Genomic DNA, 19,573 nt, shown 5'->3' with positions numbered 1-19,573 from the left:
ATCTAAAACAAAATACAAATACCCCATGTATAATAAATTATCCTGTGTCATATTTTGTTCATAAACTTGTGAAAAAATATATAAATTTAAATAACAAGGTTGAATTCTGCGATAGATAGAACTAAATTAAAACTTGTAAGAACAAAAATGTCTGTATGCTCTTGTACAAAATTAGGCTGCCACCAGCAGCTGATTATAGACGTCTCCATATTTGTGTAAAGTCTGTGAATATTACAGGAACAGCTGTTTCCGCTGCGCCTTTGACGGAGCAAACTTAATAAAACTTGTGAATGCAGCCGCTCGTGGAGTTCCGCGCACCTGAAGAATCGGTGTGACTGCTGCCACCACATTGTATAAACTGTAAATTGAATTGAAGTTCTTGAAAGTTTAAGAGCCGTGGAAGCTATGAATGGCATAATTTAGATTCGTTAAACACTTAGTAACTCGTTCGGTAAATGTTTTCATTATGCTAGTTAGCCATACACCATTAGAATTTTTGTTGCAACTCGACTGCAGTACTTCATAATTTAAAATAAATAAAAAGCAATACATTCCAACACAATTTTATTGTTTCATTACAATTTCAGCCTTGCTTTTATAAATAGATTTTATACATTATTTACATCACAAACATCACTTCAATTTCGAGTACAAATTCCGTAAAAAGTTTTCAAATTTCTCCATTAAACTACCCATTTACGTTGATATGAGAAAATAATTTTGTTTATAATACAATGATAACATGAAATACAATTCCTCTAGATTGAAGTACAGAGCGGGATCGATATGGATCCAAGACCAACTTATTACAATAACGATCATAACATCCTTAGATGGTTATCTGTGGAGCTACAATCGCTTTTCTGGTACTGTCATTGCCTTGAAAGCCCCAAACTATTAGCGAATTGCGTACACCTTGCAACAACTTCATCTTGAAGCAAACTAAACGACATTGCTATTAGAATCAGTCCGAAAACTAGATAAGCACAACACGCTATCATTTGTATGTATTCACTTCTGGAGTTCTCCGTGGTGTGTTTAGAGGTAAGGAAGCTAGTAGGCACGAAATCACCGAATCCTATAGTTGCTAATGCTATGAAGCAAAAGTATGCGGCATCTAAGAAGCTCCAGTTTTCCCAAGCGGAGAAGATGGCAGCACCTATGCAGATATAGGCAAGGAGGAGGAATAGAACGATGCCGACTGGGATCTGGCAGTGATCGATGCCATGGTTCATGTGGTGCTGGATGCTGGTGGAGCCACTGCTGCTGGGGACTGCGCAGCTCTTGCTTTTATGTTTCTCTTCGTTCCAGATCAAAGGCACGCGTGAAGGGGTGTCGTGTGGGCATATTCTGGAAGGTGAAAAAAATAGTTGATGTAAAATGGTAATAATAGAATGCGATTGATGGAAATTTATTGAATGTATTTTGTTGGGAAAATCATAAGCTTGACATTTTCAATTAAATTCAGTTCCAGATTGGCATAATTGAAAGGCATGCTCAGAAAATATTAAACCTTTTCAAAATAGACCATTCTAATTAAAGGTCCTTGGAAAAAATAAATTTAAGCCTAGTGTAGGTACTTCAGGATCATGTCAGGAATTTCATATGAGGGAGAGTGGGTACCATAATTAATTAGATGCGTATTTTATATTATGCTGTATTTGTCTATATTTATGTCAATCATGCCCTTATATTTTTTATAGAATTTAATATCACTTATAAAATAAAAATTGGCGAAGCGTATTATCAAAGTGAAAAATATAAAAAATATTTGCGTACACATTTCAGAAATGAAAAAATATAAGATGTCGTGAGCAATGTCTTGTTTCCTGATAACGGTAGATGATCTTAAAAGCATTTATTAATTTTTTGAGGAACACATTACTTGTCGGTAACATCAACTTATTGCCTCTGAGAACATTGATGAAAGAATAATGAAGTTTATCTTGATATAATTGAATTTATTTTACATATATTTATCTTGAGTTTCGTGGGTTTATTTCCACATTTTAAGGATGTAGGTAAAAGAATTTAGAACAACGTAACGAAACGGATCACTGGTTTATGATAGCTGCTGCTTTTATATAATTACGCTGTCATTTACATAATCAGATTTATGTAAAAGAAAATTTATCAAGTACGTATAAGAAACACATATGATACTCACGCTTCGTCAGTATCTTCAGAATCGTCAAGATCATCTTGACTTCTGTTGGAAGCTAAATCTCCACATTCTTCAGCAATTAGTTGTTCTATTACTTGACCTCTTGGTCTTTGGATGACTCCCCTTCCTCTGCCTCTAGTAGGACCATGAACTGTCGCTAGGCATTTGCCACTGGTTTTCTTTCGGTCTAAAGTTTGAGTCTGGAGAGATGATGATGTGTGTGGTTCTGTAATGAGAAATCTTTCTGATATTAGTTAGAATACATTAAAAGTGAATACTGGAAGCATAGCAAAGCCATGTTAAAAAAATACACTGACAATAAAAATATGATTAATGTGCTCAAATGTGCATAACCTTTATTTCATATTAGATGATGAGCGACTTATCACAAGACACGTCTTAAACCAAAAGTTATTGAGTTACATTAATAGTCTAAACTGAAATACAAGAATACACAAATAATTATTTTAATAATGAATGCACTCGTAGCAAATATTATAAAGGTTAGATTTTAAGAACCTACAAAATTTGCAGAGTGATGAGAACAGAATTCCGGAGATTTAAAATACCCGTTTCGGAAATTACACGTCCTTTCACTCTCATCGTACTAAAATGATGTGCATAGACTAAAATCCAGATAAAGGACAAAGACAGAAGCAAGCTCACCATCAGCTAAGGCACTGCGCTTGATGCGACCTAGGGTCGCGGCTCTAGGACTCGTCGGGGCCCTCTCAAATACTTGCGAATATTGACCTCGGTCTCCAGCCCTGGCCCTGACCGTCCCAGGGGATCTGTGACTGCGTGGGGGGAACGATGTGTACTGATTGTGTTCTGCTGGCTGAGGGAGAAGACGCTGTTGCTCGTGGAGCGGGAGGTGGTTTTCCATCTAGTGTAACATAAAATGATGATCAGGAAAGGAGTATTAATACGACATTATTGACGACCTCAGTAGCGCAGTGGTAAACCGAGAGGTCCCGGGTTCGAACCCCGATCAGGCCATGATGGAAAATGATCTTTTTCTGATAGGCCGGATAGGATACAAATACATATATAGATAAATATTCCAGGTCATGAATATTTATCTATTATATGTACTTGTTATAAAATATAGTATCGTTGAGTTAGTATCCCATAGACTTGTGTACGTCTCGAACTTACTTTGAGGCTAGCTCAATCTGTGGGATTTGTCCTAACATATTTATTATTTATTTATTTTTTATTATTAATATAAATATAATAACTCCCATAATAGCTTGCTTTTTCTGTATCGCGGGGCCAGCATGTGTCGATAATTCTCACCTCTGTGTCTTTTCTCCAAGCATTGGACACTTTTCTCTTTGTAGCTCTGAGCCAAGCTAACCGCGCTAGTCTTGCCAGCGAGGCCCCCAGTCCAGCCAAGCAGGCTAACGTTAGAGGCACGCCAGCTGCAGCATAGACTACCGTCGCTGCTCTTCCGGCCGCTGTACGAGGTGAGACGTTGCCGTAGCCTGGAGAATAATAAATGATTGTGAACTCATCGAATAATTATCATCGAATAATACTTATCGAGTAATACGCATCGAATAATACGCATCAAATAATACTTTGGCATTGATCCTCACTTTTCATGCCAGAGTCGCTTCGCTAAGAAGGAGAAGTGAATTATATTTACAAGTATTATGTCATCCATCAACAATCATCTACCATTTTAATGTCCCCACTATTGGGGCACTCGTTGGTGTGATGTATTGGACCATCCTCCTTATGGATGGATAAGGATGGTGATCCATAATCCATCACACAAGTTCAATGCTGTTTGCAGGTTTAACAGCGGTGGGTCCCGTCATCTGCTCCGCTCGATTTTCTCATTAAATAAGATAAATTTTATCATAGATTAAAGCAAGAAGAATGTGTAATGTGTAAATGTAATAGATTACGAGCGAAGGACTTTTTCAATGATAATACAAACAGGGAGCCTATACTCAGCGGTGCGCGGAAAGAAGTTGAAATGTTGATGAATCAGATTTTGAAGACAAACGCGAGATGTTTACCTATAGTGGTAATGAGGGTGATGCAATAAATCAGGGCTCCGGAGAAGGTCCACTTGGAGTCCAAGGCTAGCTCCGGCGGCTGGGCTTCAGGGGACTGCCTCGCGGCGGCCACTATTGAGGACTCGAACTTCCGCAGTTGTTCGTGTACCAGGCGCGTCCAGTTCCGCTCGTAGAGGACGTTCAGACGTTCTGTAACAATGGAAAATATATTACATTAGATGTTGCCCGGGGCTTCGTTTTCGTGGGATTTTGGGATAAAACATAGCCTCTAGGATAATTTACCTTGTACCTTTCTAATGGTGAAAGATTTTTTAAATCGGTTCGGTAGTTTCGGAGATTACCCGCAAACATACAAACTCACATACGCTTAACTCTTTATAATAATAGTATTTCTTTTCTTCGTCAAAAGAATCCAATGAATCCTCTCCTCATTATACCAATCATAATATTTCATTGAAGGTGATGTTTGTTATTTACATACTTACACAAGTTTACTGAACGGTTTTCGATGAAATTTAGAACATGAATGTGATAATACCTGGAGATAGGTACCATACCATATTACATCGATACTCTCACGGAATCAAAGAAAACGGGACAAATGTATATAAATTTACATAGAATTTCATAGGTTCATCTTGTGCTTCGTTTTTTGTTCTTCTTTTTCTATCAAATACTAAGAATTATGAAGTTTTCAGCACAGCAAGACTGTGTTAGGCCATAACAAACATATTGTTTAAGTCCAACTTAAAGTGTATACTCGTATAACTACTATAAAATCATGAATCGTTCGCCATAATTCTCAACAAACAGACTGACGACGTCGCCCCCTGAAGGCCCTTACAATACCGATGAGCCCCTCCAGTTAATGAGGGCAATCTTCACCCTGTCCTGTTTAATCAGAAGTGACAAGCGCCATTTAACTTTTAAGATGCGAATACTTCCAGAGTGTAAGCTTCCGTAATGACTTTTTGAGATCTGATATAAATTTAATTATTTTAAAAAACATTTATTTTTAAACCCTCATGCTAACAGAAGGATTTTGTGAACCCTTTATTGCACAACGAAACAATATTTTATGTCGGTCAATAACCATATCGTAAATATTCAACCCACAAGCTTCAAGTGTAGAAGGATTGACAGTAAGCCTTAAAAAGTATCACTTAACAAAGAAACGCAGTAGAAAAAAAAAACGCGTACGAAGGCGGACTTATCACAGAAAGGGATCTTTTAACTGGAGTCTATCAAGTATTTGAAAGAAACAATAAAACTCAATAAAGCCAGAAAAGTAAAAGTATTGACAATGATTTCTGGATCAAGCGATATTAATGATTTTTCACGTGGTAATTTAGTTAAAAAGGTTCTAGAATAATAAAGAATACTATTACGTAGCCATGATTGAAAGTCGGGCGCTTTTAAATTTTCATTACGTTTTGAGGGTCGCGTCGCAAAGCAAAGCCGCTTCGTCAGGTTAGCGAATACCTAGATGCGAAGGGTGAACTGAATATGGTTCAATAATTTTGGTTTTAGCTTCATATAAACTGAACCCGGAGTCGAAAATATTGATTAATATTTTATTGAAGGTCTAAATAATTTAGACCAAAGTCTATCAAATTCAAAACTAAAATCACCTGATTTAGTACCTAAACGTGAAAATATTCTTCTCCCAAACAAAACAGTTAATTAATATGTATAACATGATTGCAATCTTCTAAAAGCCAGAAAGCAAAATCTATGAACCCTAATTAACTTTGTGCGCTCAAAGTTAACCCGGCGCAGTGAATCATATCCGAAGACTATAATTTAATTAAAGAGTTCCTGAATCTTTTCTACGTGATCGGTCTTTTAAACACTTAATTAAAATTCCGTCCGATTATTGTATAAACAAGTCTTCGGTCATAGAAGAATATACAGAGAAAAAGCTGCATACATGTTAAAAGTAGAAAAGTGGATCCTGGGCTTTGACACTGAAGAAGAAACCGGGAAAACGCTCAGATGAGAGAGAGAGAGAGAGAGAGAGAAATGTTAAAATATGTGCACTTAAAAAAAATACCCGACTTTAATATTTGTAACACTCGAAACCGTGAAATCAATAAACAATGTATTGTATTATTTATTTCTATTACTTCAACTGAAGCTAGATACATGGATCTGCCTGGCTTGAGTTGGAGTCGAATTGAAAACCTACTACTTTTTTTGAAGTTACTTGAAAAGGAACATTTAACATCATCGAATACTGGATGAATCTAAATACCGATCATCATCGATTTTGGTAAGTTTTCTTTAAAAATTATAATTCATTCATATACATATACTTTTTGCGCGATTGACAATGTATTATTACGACCTATTATTATCTATGTGTTATTAAGCATGACCTGATGATGCACTAAGGAACGGCTCAGTGAACTCCTCAAAGGCTTACTGCTTTTTAAGTACAGAAACACGTAACACGTTACTAACGTCCACCACGTGATGTCCCTTTTCCCATACGTGTACGCATCGCACCGTGTAAAAAAAAGAGTGCTACGTGTTTTATGTTTCATGGTAGCCCAAGGCTTGGAAAGCCGCCTTTGTTTATCAACCCTCACTGTTCTGTGTCTTGCTTCAGTGGGTTTCGTGTTAATTTAATTTCCTATCCTTCCCTGACTGTCCTAATTACCCCTATACTATTTCCTTGCTATTTATTTCCAACCACAAAACAAGCCACTGACATTATTTAATGAATTAGAGGATCAAGGCACAACTTTGTCGAACCATGATCTCGTCACAGTTTGTATCAGATGAGTTGTGATTAATTGAGCAGGTATCAACAAGGTATATAGCAGGATATTAAGGTATTTTTTGTGAACATTTTTGTTGCAAGAAATGCGGAAAGAAATCCAAATAATATTGCTTCATGTTGGAAACTTGCATTAAAACAAACAGTTTCCGTAGTTTTATCTTAATGTGTATATTAAATTTTGTGTTTGTGTTTTTAAATATATTTTGTACAATCGGCCGTATGATAGTTTATAACTGGACAAGTTAATCTTTCTTTTCCGTGTGACATCAACCGATACACAGGCACCAATCAATTTTGACGTTAACTTTATGCTGCGCTGTAAAACAATTTAGTCTAAATTCAGCGGCGCGCAGGTTAAAGTCAACGTTAAATCTGACTGGTGCAACTCGCTCTTAGATTTAATCAGTTTAAAAAAAAATTGAACGGTCTCCGTCAAAACAAACAAGGCGTCATAGAGATATGGATTCAATGTCTATAAAATGTACTTGAAAAGCGAAACGCAGGTCCTATCTCGATCAGTACATGGTCCTATCGTGGGCTACGAATCGAGTTCGTGATCCCGCATTCCTAGCTGCGTGGCTCACCCGACGTCCTGGCTGATCTACCACATGCCAATAGGCGCAGCCTACGCGGCGCGGCAAATTCAAGCTAACAAAATCAACCAAAATAAAAAAGGAGGGGGTTATATTTTGTTCAAGTATTCTGCAAAGTATTGAAATGATCTGCTGAAAAAAATTTGAATGACTTTTTTTCAACCGATTTTTCAAAATTGAATCGTCCTTTTTTTTATATCGAATATACAAAAAAAATGTCTGAATGTACCTGTGTATGGGTCCTTTTTTCGGATACGACGGACGATGCGACGGCAGATTTACATTGTGTAGCTTTGTTTATTCTTTTTATCCCATAGTCGCCTCATACGATATTGTGGGAGGGTTCAGAATGGTCCTACTCTTGGGTGGGAGGCTATCCCTGACACGCCGCAAATTGTCAACAAAATGTATTTTGTATCTTGTAAAATAACGATGTTTATAATACTGTACTTAACTTTAATCTGCGCAGAAAATCGCAAAGTATGCTCCATTTTGTCTAAACGTCAGTTGTGCTCTAGTTAAAGTTAACGTTAAAGTTGACTGGTGCACTTTACCCTAGTACTTGCATAATGATGCTCCCTCTATCCCGGAATACGAGTATATACCGTAACAATAAGGGCTTCAGGGCTCAACTCGGGAAGCAACCGGGTAAACGCTCAGATGAAAATATAGAAAGGTGCGGCACAGGCATATCTGTAGCGTTTAGTTAGTAAGTAGCCTCTGTTATCGCTAAATGGCAGTCGTTTGGAGTCATTAGCTTGGACAATCTGCCAAACTGTTCCCTACAAACGGTTACCTTAAATATTGTACGGTTCTGTATTTTATTTACATCTTAGTACCTACTATTTATAGTATAATCGCAATACAACAGATAATAATCAATCACATTTCGATATAGGATTACGCAACGTTGTGTGCGTACGCGGTTTAAAATATCTTAATTCTTTTTTAAATTGAAATCTAAATAATCTCTTCTCTTCATTGGCTATTCTCGAACTAGACAAATCAGATACATTTTTCTAATGTTAAAAACACAATTTAAATGGAGCTTGTATGACAGGAATGCGACGTCACGGATTTAGGAGTCAAATGGCAATTCTATTATACTTCAATGAGACCGAATATATAGGTAATTATAATAAAAGTGATCAATTAAAGTGACATATAGTTATCCTGTTTGATTATTTGTATACCATTATAGGTACATTTCATTTTTTTACTCATTCGAGAATAGCCAATTGTATAAAGTAGAAAAAATAGTTTGATCTTATATTTGGAAGACAGAAAGTGGATAATATACCTAGTCTGATTAAAATACTAATTAAAATTTGTATTTAATTTAATATCCGCACTTGTTAAAGGTTTATTGACAAAAATAATATAAAAATTGTTTCAGTTTCCAATTAATTTCTCAGCAACACTGAAAAAGGACCATTTCCATAATAGCCGGTAACATTTCATTACAATCATAAAATTAATTTTCAATCGTAAAAGTTTTGTGTGCGATGTGTATCTTTGTTTTTTTACGATAGAGCCCGTAAACTGGAAGTGTTCGGTGAGAAATAGAAACTTGCTATGGCCAATAAACTTACAGGTAACTTTACGTAGACGTGGAAATTTACGTTTGCGTAAAAATTGGGTAATACGTTTTGAAATGGCTATCGATTTTCCAGGTTATCGATATAAAATATGGAGGGATAAGGAAATACTGTATGGATTAACTGCGTTTTTGTATTTTAAACCTCCCGACTAAATGAGCGTAAAATTTCTGTGTTTGTGTTTATAATCTAGGTATTTATCTTTATCTTTAATCATTGTTTCCAAATGGATGAATGGAATTTGATTTAGATGTTGATAAGACACGATTCAATGACGGCTTTTGAAATTCTATATAACTTCATTTGTTTTTTACGTTTATGGTTTGTTTGTCCAAGTTACAGATTATAAATAGGTACCTAGTTGTTTTGATTCTCATTCAAAAGTCATTAAATTATACTTTATACATTTTACTTTGGCTTTGTATAAATATAGGTCTTATGTATCTTGACTACGTATCAAATTATACATAATTTACACAATTATCACATTTTTATAATATTTTATATGAAAATTACTATGAAATATAGTATTCGATTCACTCATATGACTGATATCGCTACGCGTTCCGATTAGCACCAGTACTTAGTTTAATTAAAAGTAAAATATTCGCGTTTATAAAAAAACCGCGTATCTCTCGCCACGGCCGAGTGAATCGGAAATAAAATCATTCGAATAAATCCGGGAACGGGAATCGAGACTTTACGATACAGACTCGATTCTGTACGCTTGTACTGTAATTTCTGTATCTCCAGGCATTTTTAAAATGTCCGCATTTTCAGATGTAGGTACTTACGAGATTAATTTATATATTTGTATGTAACTCTGGTGCGCTTCTCCGCCTGACGTAAATTGCCCTAATTGGGAATGCTATTGTTACCTATCAGCTGTGGAGGTCACTTGTCATGAAGATTGAGAGAGAGAATACAATTAAAATCGCGGTATCTCAAAAAAATCTTTGACACTTTGTAGCGCCTAAAAAATTAAATAGTGTTGTTGAGGAAAAACACAAAACCGTAGAAAACTGTGCGGCGCCGACACTTATCTCACACGATATCGACAAGAGCGTATAAAATTTTAATAAGAACGAAGTGATTGTTGATGATCAAATTTTTTTTACAGAAATAAATTCTATCAGCATAATCCGTATTTCTATACTATCCATTATTAATAAATGCGATAGTATTTCTGTCTGTTTGCTTACACAGTTAAACTGCTGAACATTATATTAATAGTTAACTAGCGGCCCGTCTCGGCTACGCTCGGGTAAAATTATAATTATTATACTCCTAACGTTCCTCTTGAATCACTCAATCTATTTAAAACTCGCATCAAATCAAATTAAAGTGTATGTTTAAAAAATTTAGCATACGTTTGGTCAGACAGATAGGAGGAAGCGACTTTGTTTTATACTATGAGTGACGATCTAAATTCAAACATTTACTTATTTCATACATACAATTAATTCTATTTGGTCATTTCAATTTATTACTGATATAAATTATGAAATGTAACATCCAATTGCAGCCAATAATAATGTAAAAGTTCAATAAAGATGTAATCAGGACTAATAGGCCATTAAAACAGTACTTAGCCGTCGTCGTTGAAACTAGTAATGACATACTGAGTTCTTGTAGCAAACTACGTGACTGTTATTACACCAATAGCAGTATATATTGTAGTTATAGGCTTCTCATAAGAAACGCTGCAGTATATATGGAGGTAGAGGGTACAAATCTCATTATTGCACTTAAATAAGATTAACTCCTGTATGATACAGCCAACAGCATGTCAAAATGAATGCATCTCAATACAGCGGCTGTGCAGTAAACCGTTCCCACGTCTGGAGGCGTTCCTGAGTACACCATTAGGTCATGCCTATCATAATAATGCATTGACGTCCAAAGTAAATGAGCGTACAAAATTTCAACTCCATCTGTTGATTTCAACGGTTCTGCTCCAGAATTGATTTGCAACATGTGGAAAAAGGGACATAGTTACATTGCAAGTTAAATAATAGCTTCTTAAAATGAAGATATATCTGCCTAAATGCAATAAATGTCAAAGTTAAGTAATCCATTTCAACCATGAATGCGAAAATCTCAAACTTCATAAAGCGTTCTGCGAAAAATCTAATTTGTTTCATGAGAAAAATTCTTCACGTACCCAGCACATTCGCGCCAAAAACAATTTTTGAACGCAAAACTGATTAAATTTTCAGCGCATATCAAACGTGGCGTGCGTTTTTTTTTTTTTCATTTCAATTTAAACTTTTAGGCATGGTAGTTTTCCAGTACTGCCAAAAACAGTTGTAGTCCGATTGATACAGTTTTCAACTTCTACCCATGACTCAATCGGTTGATTTTAATAAAAAAATACCTAGTCACGTTTCCCAATTTTCGTTGTAGCTTTGATGGAGGCTATGTGAAGCAGTTAACTACAATTATTTAAAGGACGTGGATTTTTAATGTTTATTGCAGTGTATCTAAGTTTTGATTTTATATGTTGAATGATTTAATGAAAAAAAAATATTATTATTTATTTAAATGCGTAATCTTTTTATCACTTTAAAATATATATATATATATATTTTTGTCTATTTTAGCTTCCACAAGCATGGAAGCTCGAAGGAAAACTTAGAATGTAACAACAGTAAAGAAAGACATTTCTTCGCATATTGTAAAAGTTCATACTGTATCTGTCTTTGCATTCAAATATGTAACTAAAAATTTAAAAATAAATATGAAAATCCATGAAAATATTGAGAAAATATTCTACAACTGCTACATTTCCTTGTCACAACAGTTACTTTATACTATGTTAAACGAGCCACGGATTGCATTGTGAGCAGAATAGAAGTCTGCAAGGCATAAAAATAAATTATTCATGTTATTTCCTTTATGTACCTACATCTAGATGATATTTTACGAGTCAACGTGAAGCCGTAACATTCCTTGTATTGCACTGGTTTTTAGATTTGATTTTTGCATCAATTGTATATTGCACCATATAAAGTTTTTTAACTCGATGGAGCTAACAGAGTCTATAAATACATGATAAAAATTAAATTTTAAATTATAGAAGTGGGTTTACTAGCGATAGCGAAAATTAGCGCTGTGACTTCCGCCACGGATGTGGTGAGCGTCGCCTTTTCGACATAAACTTATGTAAATGTTATTTTTTATGTCGGATAGCTAGTTTTAAGTGTTAACTGTATTAATTGAAAAAGGTAAAGTGTATTTTTGTACAATAATCATATTAATGTTAGTTCCATCTATGAAGTCTGCATAACTAAATTAATTACTTAAAAGAATACACAAGTTCTTTGGAAAAATTAATATGCTCCCCAACTAAAAAAAGAGCAATTTATGCTTTATTATAATCGTTAGCTTGATTAGAATTTATCACAGATCTTACAGTAGGTATCTGTTTAATTTTGAAACTTATTTTCTAAACAGTAAAGTCTTCATTGAGTATAATATTTAAACGTTATGTAGCGTGTTTAAATCAATGCCGGAAACTGGTTATTTTTTACATGCGGTAAAAAGGTAAAAGTACGGTTAAACTACAGAATTTCAAGTCACTAGAAGTGTCATAGAGGTCTCTGTTGGTCATGCAATCGTAAAGCTTCTAACCCTTTGTAATCTTCAAAGGGAATTAAGTAGGTAAATGAATTTGAATTTTTAAATTTCGTTTTTAATAATATACCTACGTAAGTGTATTTAATACGTTTAGAGATATAAAACAAATAGATAAATAAATAGCGTCCAAATCACATATATTGAGCTAACCCCAAAGTTCGTAAGTTTTAATTTTGTATTACGATTTGACTCAATAAAAATATTTTATTTTATAACTAAATATGAATAAATATCCAAGACCTGGAAGAAATATCATTTTGATCTGTTCGAGGATCGAACCCAGAGGCTCTGACTGAAGAGAACATTAATCTACAGAATTATTAGATATTTTCATGCAAAAAGCAGCATAGGCATTTCTATTTGCCTTGTCATTTCAAACTCTGCGTTTTAATCGCGTTTTAACTGCGATTCGCCTGTTGCGGTGGACATAAAATCCTTTACAGCGCGCAGCGGTGGGCAGAGAGTGTTCATAATTTTGAAATGTAAAAGAGTCAAAAATTACCCGTCAGCTGAGGAGGGTGTTAAGGGATTTTGTTGCATATTTTGCTGTTTTTAACGAGACGCGATGACCTAATAAATAAAATAAGGACGGAATATCATCAATTAATGTTTTCTTTAGTCATTGTTATAATCACTACATAGTATAAAACAAAGTTGCCTTCCGTCTATCTGTGAGCTTTCTTCAATGGATTTTGATGCAGTTTTCACTGTTATTTAGACAATTTCACAACAATTCCTGCAAGTTTCCACATAGGTATGTACCTATATACAACAACTTTGTGTAGATTTATAACTCTTAGCCATGACGAATACGACTATAAGGGAAACATCGACTAACAAATTATTTCCATTCGAACCTGGGACCTTTGCTACATACATTCTGCATGCTTTTCTAAATCTAAATATTTTCCTGTCAGTTATTGGAGGTGTGTCGTTAAGATCCGATCTCTCCGTATCCTCCCGATCACTAAAAGGATGTTTGTCATAACTGGTAAGAGGCAAAAACAGCATTCCTAAAGAGGGTTGACGTCAGGCAGCCGAGCATAAAATCAAAAGAGTGTCTTAAAATTTTTAAGGTTTATAGTTTAGGGCTTTCATGCGTCATAACCGTGAATGCATCCAGGAATACGCTTAGATAAGAGATATATATTCCAGTTTTTAGATAAGATTTCACTTCATGCCTTGTACAGGTTATAAAATCCAAGTTTTAAAGCATCTATCTGGTTAAGTCGATATCGACTTTTGAACACTAGGTAATAAAGATTGCATCTTAGGTATACTAAAATATCATAGAAAACTACTAGTAGTATCTATCCTACCTACTAGAAGTAAGGATCTAGTAACAGGTATGCCGTTCTGAGTACCAATTTCAATGGCACCGATCCAAATAGCACCGGTTCCGGCACCGGTAAAAATTTTTCAGGTGCAATTCTAGGCATAGTGAAATATATTCCTATATCGAAACATACATGCAAAAGTGGTGGATCTATTTAATTTTTAAGAATTGAAATAAAATAACTAATTTATTGACCGACTAGCTTTTGCCCGCGGCTTCGCCTGCGTTAATTACATGCGTCCGTTCATAACTTATTTTTGTCAATATCTCGGGTTCTGAGCAACCTATCGCGATGAAACCTATATCAGATTTAAAATTAGACCATCTGATATATAACTGTGAAATCAGCATTAAATTCTATCCAGTAGTTTTTACGTGATGCGCGAACAAACATTAAAACAGACAGTTTAAAAATATCTTTTAATAGTTTTTAATCATCCACAATACTGAACATTTCAGCCCTTCAGTTAATTAAATTAATGGAATAAAAATAAAGTTGTTTGTTAGTGAGAAAAAGAGGCGATTTAACTAAACTTCTAAATTTGTCGAGTGTCACATACTTTGAGCTTTAAATATGCATGGGTTTTAAGTAGGTTTCGTTGTTCGGACTTTTGGGATAATATTCCTATCGGGGAATCCAATTTGTTTTTTGAAACCGTATTTTCTGTTGATTTACTAGAAATTTCTAAGAATCTTACTTTATGTAGGTTTTTAGAGGTAATTGTTGTGAAGTAAATGAGTTTTATTATTTGAAATTAAGACGTGAGGCGATACGAATCTGAAAAAATTACCAGGCGTAAAAAATATGCGATAAAAACTTTAATTTAACTTTGATCTGTTGTTTAGAAGAAATAATTTTCTTGCGGTTCTTGCGTGCAGTAAAAAGCTAATATAAATATAATTTAAGATTTAACGTGAAAAAGTGCCTGAGGTGGTTTAATTTCTAAGTAAATGATTTTATTTATGAAGTTTAATTTATCATTGACTCTCTATAAAAAGTAAGTCTTTCAATAAATCTATGCGAGTACTTCTATACTATTATTATAAAATGGTAAGCGTTTGTGAGTTTGTATGTTTAAGGCGGGTAATCTCTGAAACTACCTAACCGAATTTAAAAATTCTTTCACTACTAGAAAGGTAGTGAAATTATCCAAGAAGGCTATAGGCTATATTTTATTTCAAAACTCCCACGAGAGTGAAGCCCCGGGCAACATCTAGTTCTACGATAAACTGCCACGCTACGTCTTTATTTAGAACAGATGTCCAGATACAGACGATCGCTCATACATCGAAGCGTTACACAAATACCATGCGACCTGTAACACAAACAGTCTTGGCAGACGGCCAACTAATTAGTCATGTAAATGGAAACTACGCGACGCACTGTGCGCACACACAGGCATAGATTAACCTGTAATAGCGACGGCGATAGATTGCTACATTACTTGTTCTAAACTGTCTTTCTGACAGTATTGATAATATCCTACAAAATCAAATACCTAAATGCCTAATGTTTTTTATACCGCCTCTAAAGCCTTCTCTATTTAATGGTGACGCATAATTTGGCACTACATTATTTGTTTTAACATTCTATAGATCCTGACATATTTATTACACAAGTAGGCCAAAGTTGCTGCCGTTTGACAAATATTGCTTAGTTTTTTCTACCACGATTTTGTAAGCCTTTAACATTTTTGCGACAGCGAGATTGTCGCTACAATACTCGTTCTAAAATGTCTTTCAATAATTAGATCCTGATATCTTTATTTATTTATTTATGTGCACAACATAAAAATTTAAATATTAAACTTACAAATAAGGAACTAAGTGTACAATAAGTTACTATTTATTTCTAAAGAAATTACTTCCAGTAGACCCGTGAAAAAATCTTTCCACATAATAAGCCACAACCACTACCAATTGACAAAGGTACATAACTTAGTTTTTCTACTACGTCATAAGTCTTCCATATATTTTATACGTTTAATTCCTTGGGTCAGTTGAATTTTGCGCCTTCAAACCACAATTCAATTTTGCAAGTAATATTCGCTCACATCTGCTGATCTAACAAGGTTCGCAGTTGACGAACACTAAAAAACTTTTCTGATTTAAAAACTTAGCGTCAATCGACGACAAAGTTGGACCAAAGTTTAGAATGGACTATACTGTGAAAGAAGCTTTAAAAACGATATTTTACGGTACATTTTCTAATTATACTTCTTTTTTTAATGATGTTAATTATATAATTCGATTGGCAGTAAGTTTGAGTGCGACATACGAAATATGAAGACATGCTTGATTGTACAAAATATGGAGCATGAATTCAACTTTCGTCAAAAATCGTCTTCTTAAATCTTTACAAGACGATTGACGATTTCCTTGACTGATGACGTCCGTGGCATATTTGGAAGTCCTGTGTTCGATTTCCAGCTCTGGCAAATATTTGCCCCTGTAACGACAAATATTTGTCTGCGATTTTTGTGGTTGTGTCTCATGATAGCCAGGTATCAGCTAGTGCTCAGTGTGGTCTTTGAGTGTTGTCCATTTATTTATTTTTCAGGAACACAAACGCAAGTGCATAAACATATTGATCGCTTTTTATTATTATAATTTAATTGTCGACACAAAAATGTATTATTTTTTACTAGAATTTCACTTCACAGTAAAGGATTTCCGAGTTATCGTTAAGACTTACGGTGTTTTTAAAACTCAATGTAATAAAAAGTTGATTTTTGATTAAACTTGGTACGAGTACCTACGTTTTTGCTAATAAAGGTGAAGCGACACTTTTGTTTATTTTCAAAAATTTTATTTTTTTATTTCGTGGTTTTGAAAATTTGGAGCTGAGCTGTTTTATTAAATTTTTGCAAATTAGGGCCTGTTTTTTTAATGATGATCTGTGCGGAGTTCTGTTGTAGGACGAAATATTATCAGCAACATTTTTATTTTTTTAAATATAACATAGCTAGTCTGCTTCCTTACTTACTTGTTTTTCTTTTTTTTTAATCTATTTTACTACAGATGGTTTATCATCATGAATAAATATAAGCACGAATTTCGCGTTGATGGAGCTTGCACAACTAAAAATATTTTCCTTTTTTGGATTGCTGAGAATGGACGAAATTAAATTATACTTATAAAAATTAATAAAACGATTTCTTATGTAGCTACGTAACTATATATTTACAAACTGTTTATTTACCATGTCACTTTACTAATAAATTGATAAAATCGGAGAACATAAAATAACATTTTAAATTATAACATTACAACATTTTATTATATTATTGGTCAGAGGTAAATTTAATTAGCTTCCATTAGTTTTCGATGACTCAGACTACAGACAGTGTTTGTATAAGCAATGCCTTCTACTTCAAAATTCCAATAACTGTTGCCAATAATATTATTTAAGTTAATTTGATTGCATGATATTAAGTTTTCGTTTCACAGTCGATTGGACTCATTTACTTTCGCTCCAATTTCTCCGCAAAAGCGTTCGGGTTTTTGTTAGCGTTTCTATGAAATTCGATTACGTATTAATTGAGGAAATTTTATTTGAGTAATAAATTGCTTTATAAACACTATGTATTGAGTAAGAAATATCATTTGAACATAAAATCTGGCGTCCTGCCCTGCGAACTAATATTAAAGCTATAAATAAGTTAGGAGATAATTTTTACATTTAAATTATAATGAAAAGTGCTTTGTATTCTTTATATACTAGCTAGCACACTAGCAAGCCTTGCGTGTGGAAATGCAATTCATGCGGTTGCATTACCCTATACCTAACCTGTCAGAATTAACATAATTATATTATATTTCATCTGCGAGGTCTTGCAAATTTCGGGCTCGCACACTAAATGCGTATGCAGCATAGATTATATGGAATCGAACGCAACGCGAGCATTAGGTCTGCACGACAGTGTACGGTTCAATTAGTAAACAAACGTAGGTACGTCTACGTGTTCAGTAAGGCATACCTAGAAAGGTAATAAAACGTAGTCAATTCCAGAATATAAACCAGCGCAGTTGAAAAGTGCCTTGTAAGCTTTACAACACAGCGATATATTGCACAACTTTTCCCGGGAAAAAGTTGATATTGCACTGATGCGTTTTGTGTGAAGCCGTACCTCATTTACCTACCTACTATATGTAGGGCATTTTCGTAACACTGTCTGTAGTTCTTTCTCTATCTCTCTCTCAATAATTTTCAGGTGAAGTATCTCTTCAATCATAAAGTGACGGAGTCTAGGGTTCTATATTATTTTTTATGTGTGTTATAAATTATTACTTGTTATATTTTTTGAAATTATTTAATAGATGTCGAGTTCCTCATTGATTTTTGCCTAACCGTAGTCGGTAAAACATTTTTCTAGTGATATTTTTCGAAAATAAATTCTCTTACTTTATTTCTTTCTGTGTAACACGTTAATTAATTAAATTAAATCCAAAGCAATTGATTGCAACACAGTCCGTTTTAATAGCAATAGTGAATATACATTAATTGAGTTTCGTAATTTGCTGTCACATGGCTGGAATATCTTCGGTGATTACACGCTTGATTGCTGGATTTACACTGCTTGATTGCTGGAGTGTAATGTAAAATAAAATTTAAATTAAAACACGAACATTAAAAATTTACATTTTTTTATTATTTAAATGTTTTAAGTGAGCTACTATTTTTTTTAAACCAATCATAATCAGATGATATATTATGCTGTGGTCCAACCAAACGGGCCCAATCCTTTTGTCATTTTTTCACGTTCTTTCAAATAGAAATATTTGAGATTTGACATGAAAAAGTGCATAAAAATAAAAGCTTTGATTTTATTACTTGATGACTATATATACATACTTATATATTATACGACAGGTATTAAACGCGCACACACTTTTTTTATTTCCCAGACGTTTCGGTCTTTGTTACAAAGGTCCGTGGTCAGTTGGCGACTGACTCAGCAATAAAAAAGCGTGTTCAATATCTGTCGTTCAATATATAATTATGAAACACGAAAGTTTAAAATTAGTGACTGTAAAAAAATTAAATTTCCGGTTGACAGAAACTAAATTACTAAATATAACCATCTTGGAAGCACCGTCGCTGAGAAAAAAATCGCCTTGATCACACCAAACCAGTCCAGTTCAACGCGATAATGTTTATTGTTCACTCATTGAATAAGTACTACGCGAAGACTACTTATAAAAATATTAATGAAGAAGAAAGATATCACATTCGAGACAGCTTATAAAAATAAATCTAGTCAATTGATAACTGTAAGATTATAAACTATTATATTATAAATACGAAAATAAATTTGTTTGTCTTCTCCTCTAACCTCTTCATGCTCTAACTACTCAACCAATCTTCTTGAAATTTTGCATACATAATTTACACGGGCAAAGCCGAGGGCAAAAGCTAAGCAATTAT

The 19,573-nt window shown here is 34.2% G+C and overlaps 1 protein-coding gene across 3 annotated transcripts in view; it reads right to left on the bottom strand.

Annotated features, from left to right (window-relative positions):
• Positions 1-557: 557 nt before the first annotated feature.
• LOC128674787 (TWiK family of potassium channels protein 7-like) overlaps positions 558-19,573 on the bottom strand; it is a 119,226-nt gene continuing 100,210 nt past the window's right edge. For 2 of the 3 annotated variants that reach the window (XM_053753683.1, XM_053753682.2), the window contains exons 3-7: positions 4,195-4,383; positions 3,464-3,651; positions 2,831-3,050; positions 2,168-2,390; positions 558-1,350 (exon numbers count right to left, since the gene is read on the bottom strand). In XM_053753683.1, the coding sequence (XP_053609658.1) occupies positions 873-1,350; positions 2,168-2,390; positions 2,831-3,050; positions 3,464-3,651; positions 4,195-4,383 (1,298 nt within the window). In that variant the 3' untranslated portion in view covers positions 558-872. The remainder of the gene's footprint in view (positions 1,351-2,167; positions 2,391-2,830; positions 3,051-3,463; positions 3,652-4,194; positions 4,384-19,573) is intronic. The other variant, XM_053753684.1, reaches the window with a different exon arrangement.

This window comes from Plodia interpunctella, chromosome 13 (assembly GCF_027563975.2).
Source record: "Plodia interpunctella isolate USDA-ARS_2022_Savannah chromosome 13, ilPloInte3.2, whole genome shotgun sequence".
NCBI lineage: Eukaryota > Metazoa > Arthropoda > Insecta > Lepidoptera > Pyralidae > Plodia > Plodia interpunctella.
The sequence above is the reverse complement of the archived record's forward strand: the minus strand, read 5'-3'. Positions and strand labels throughout refer to the sequence as shown.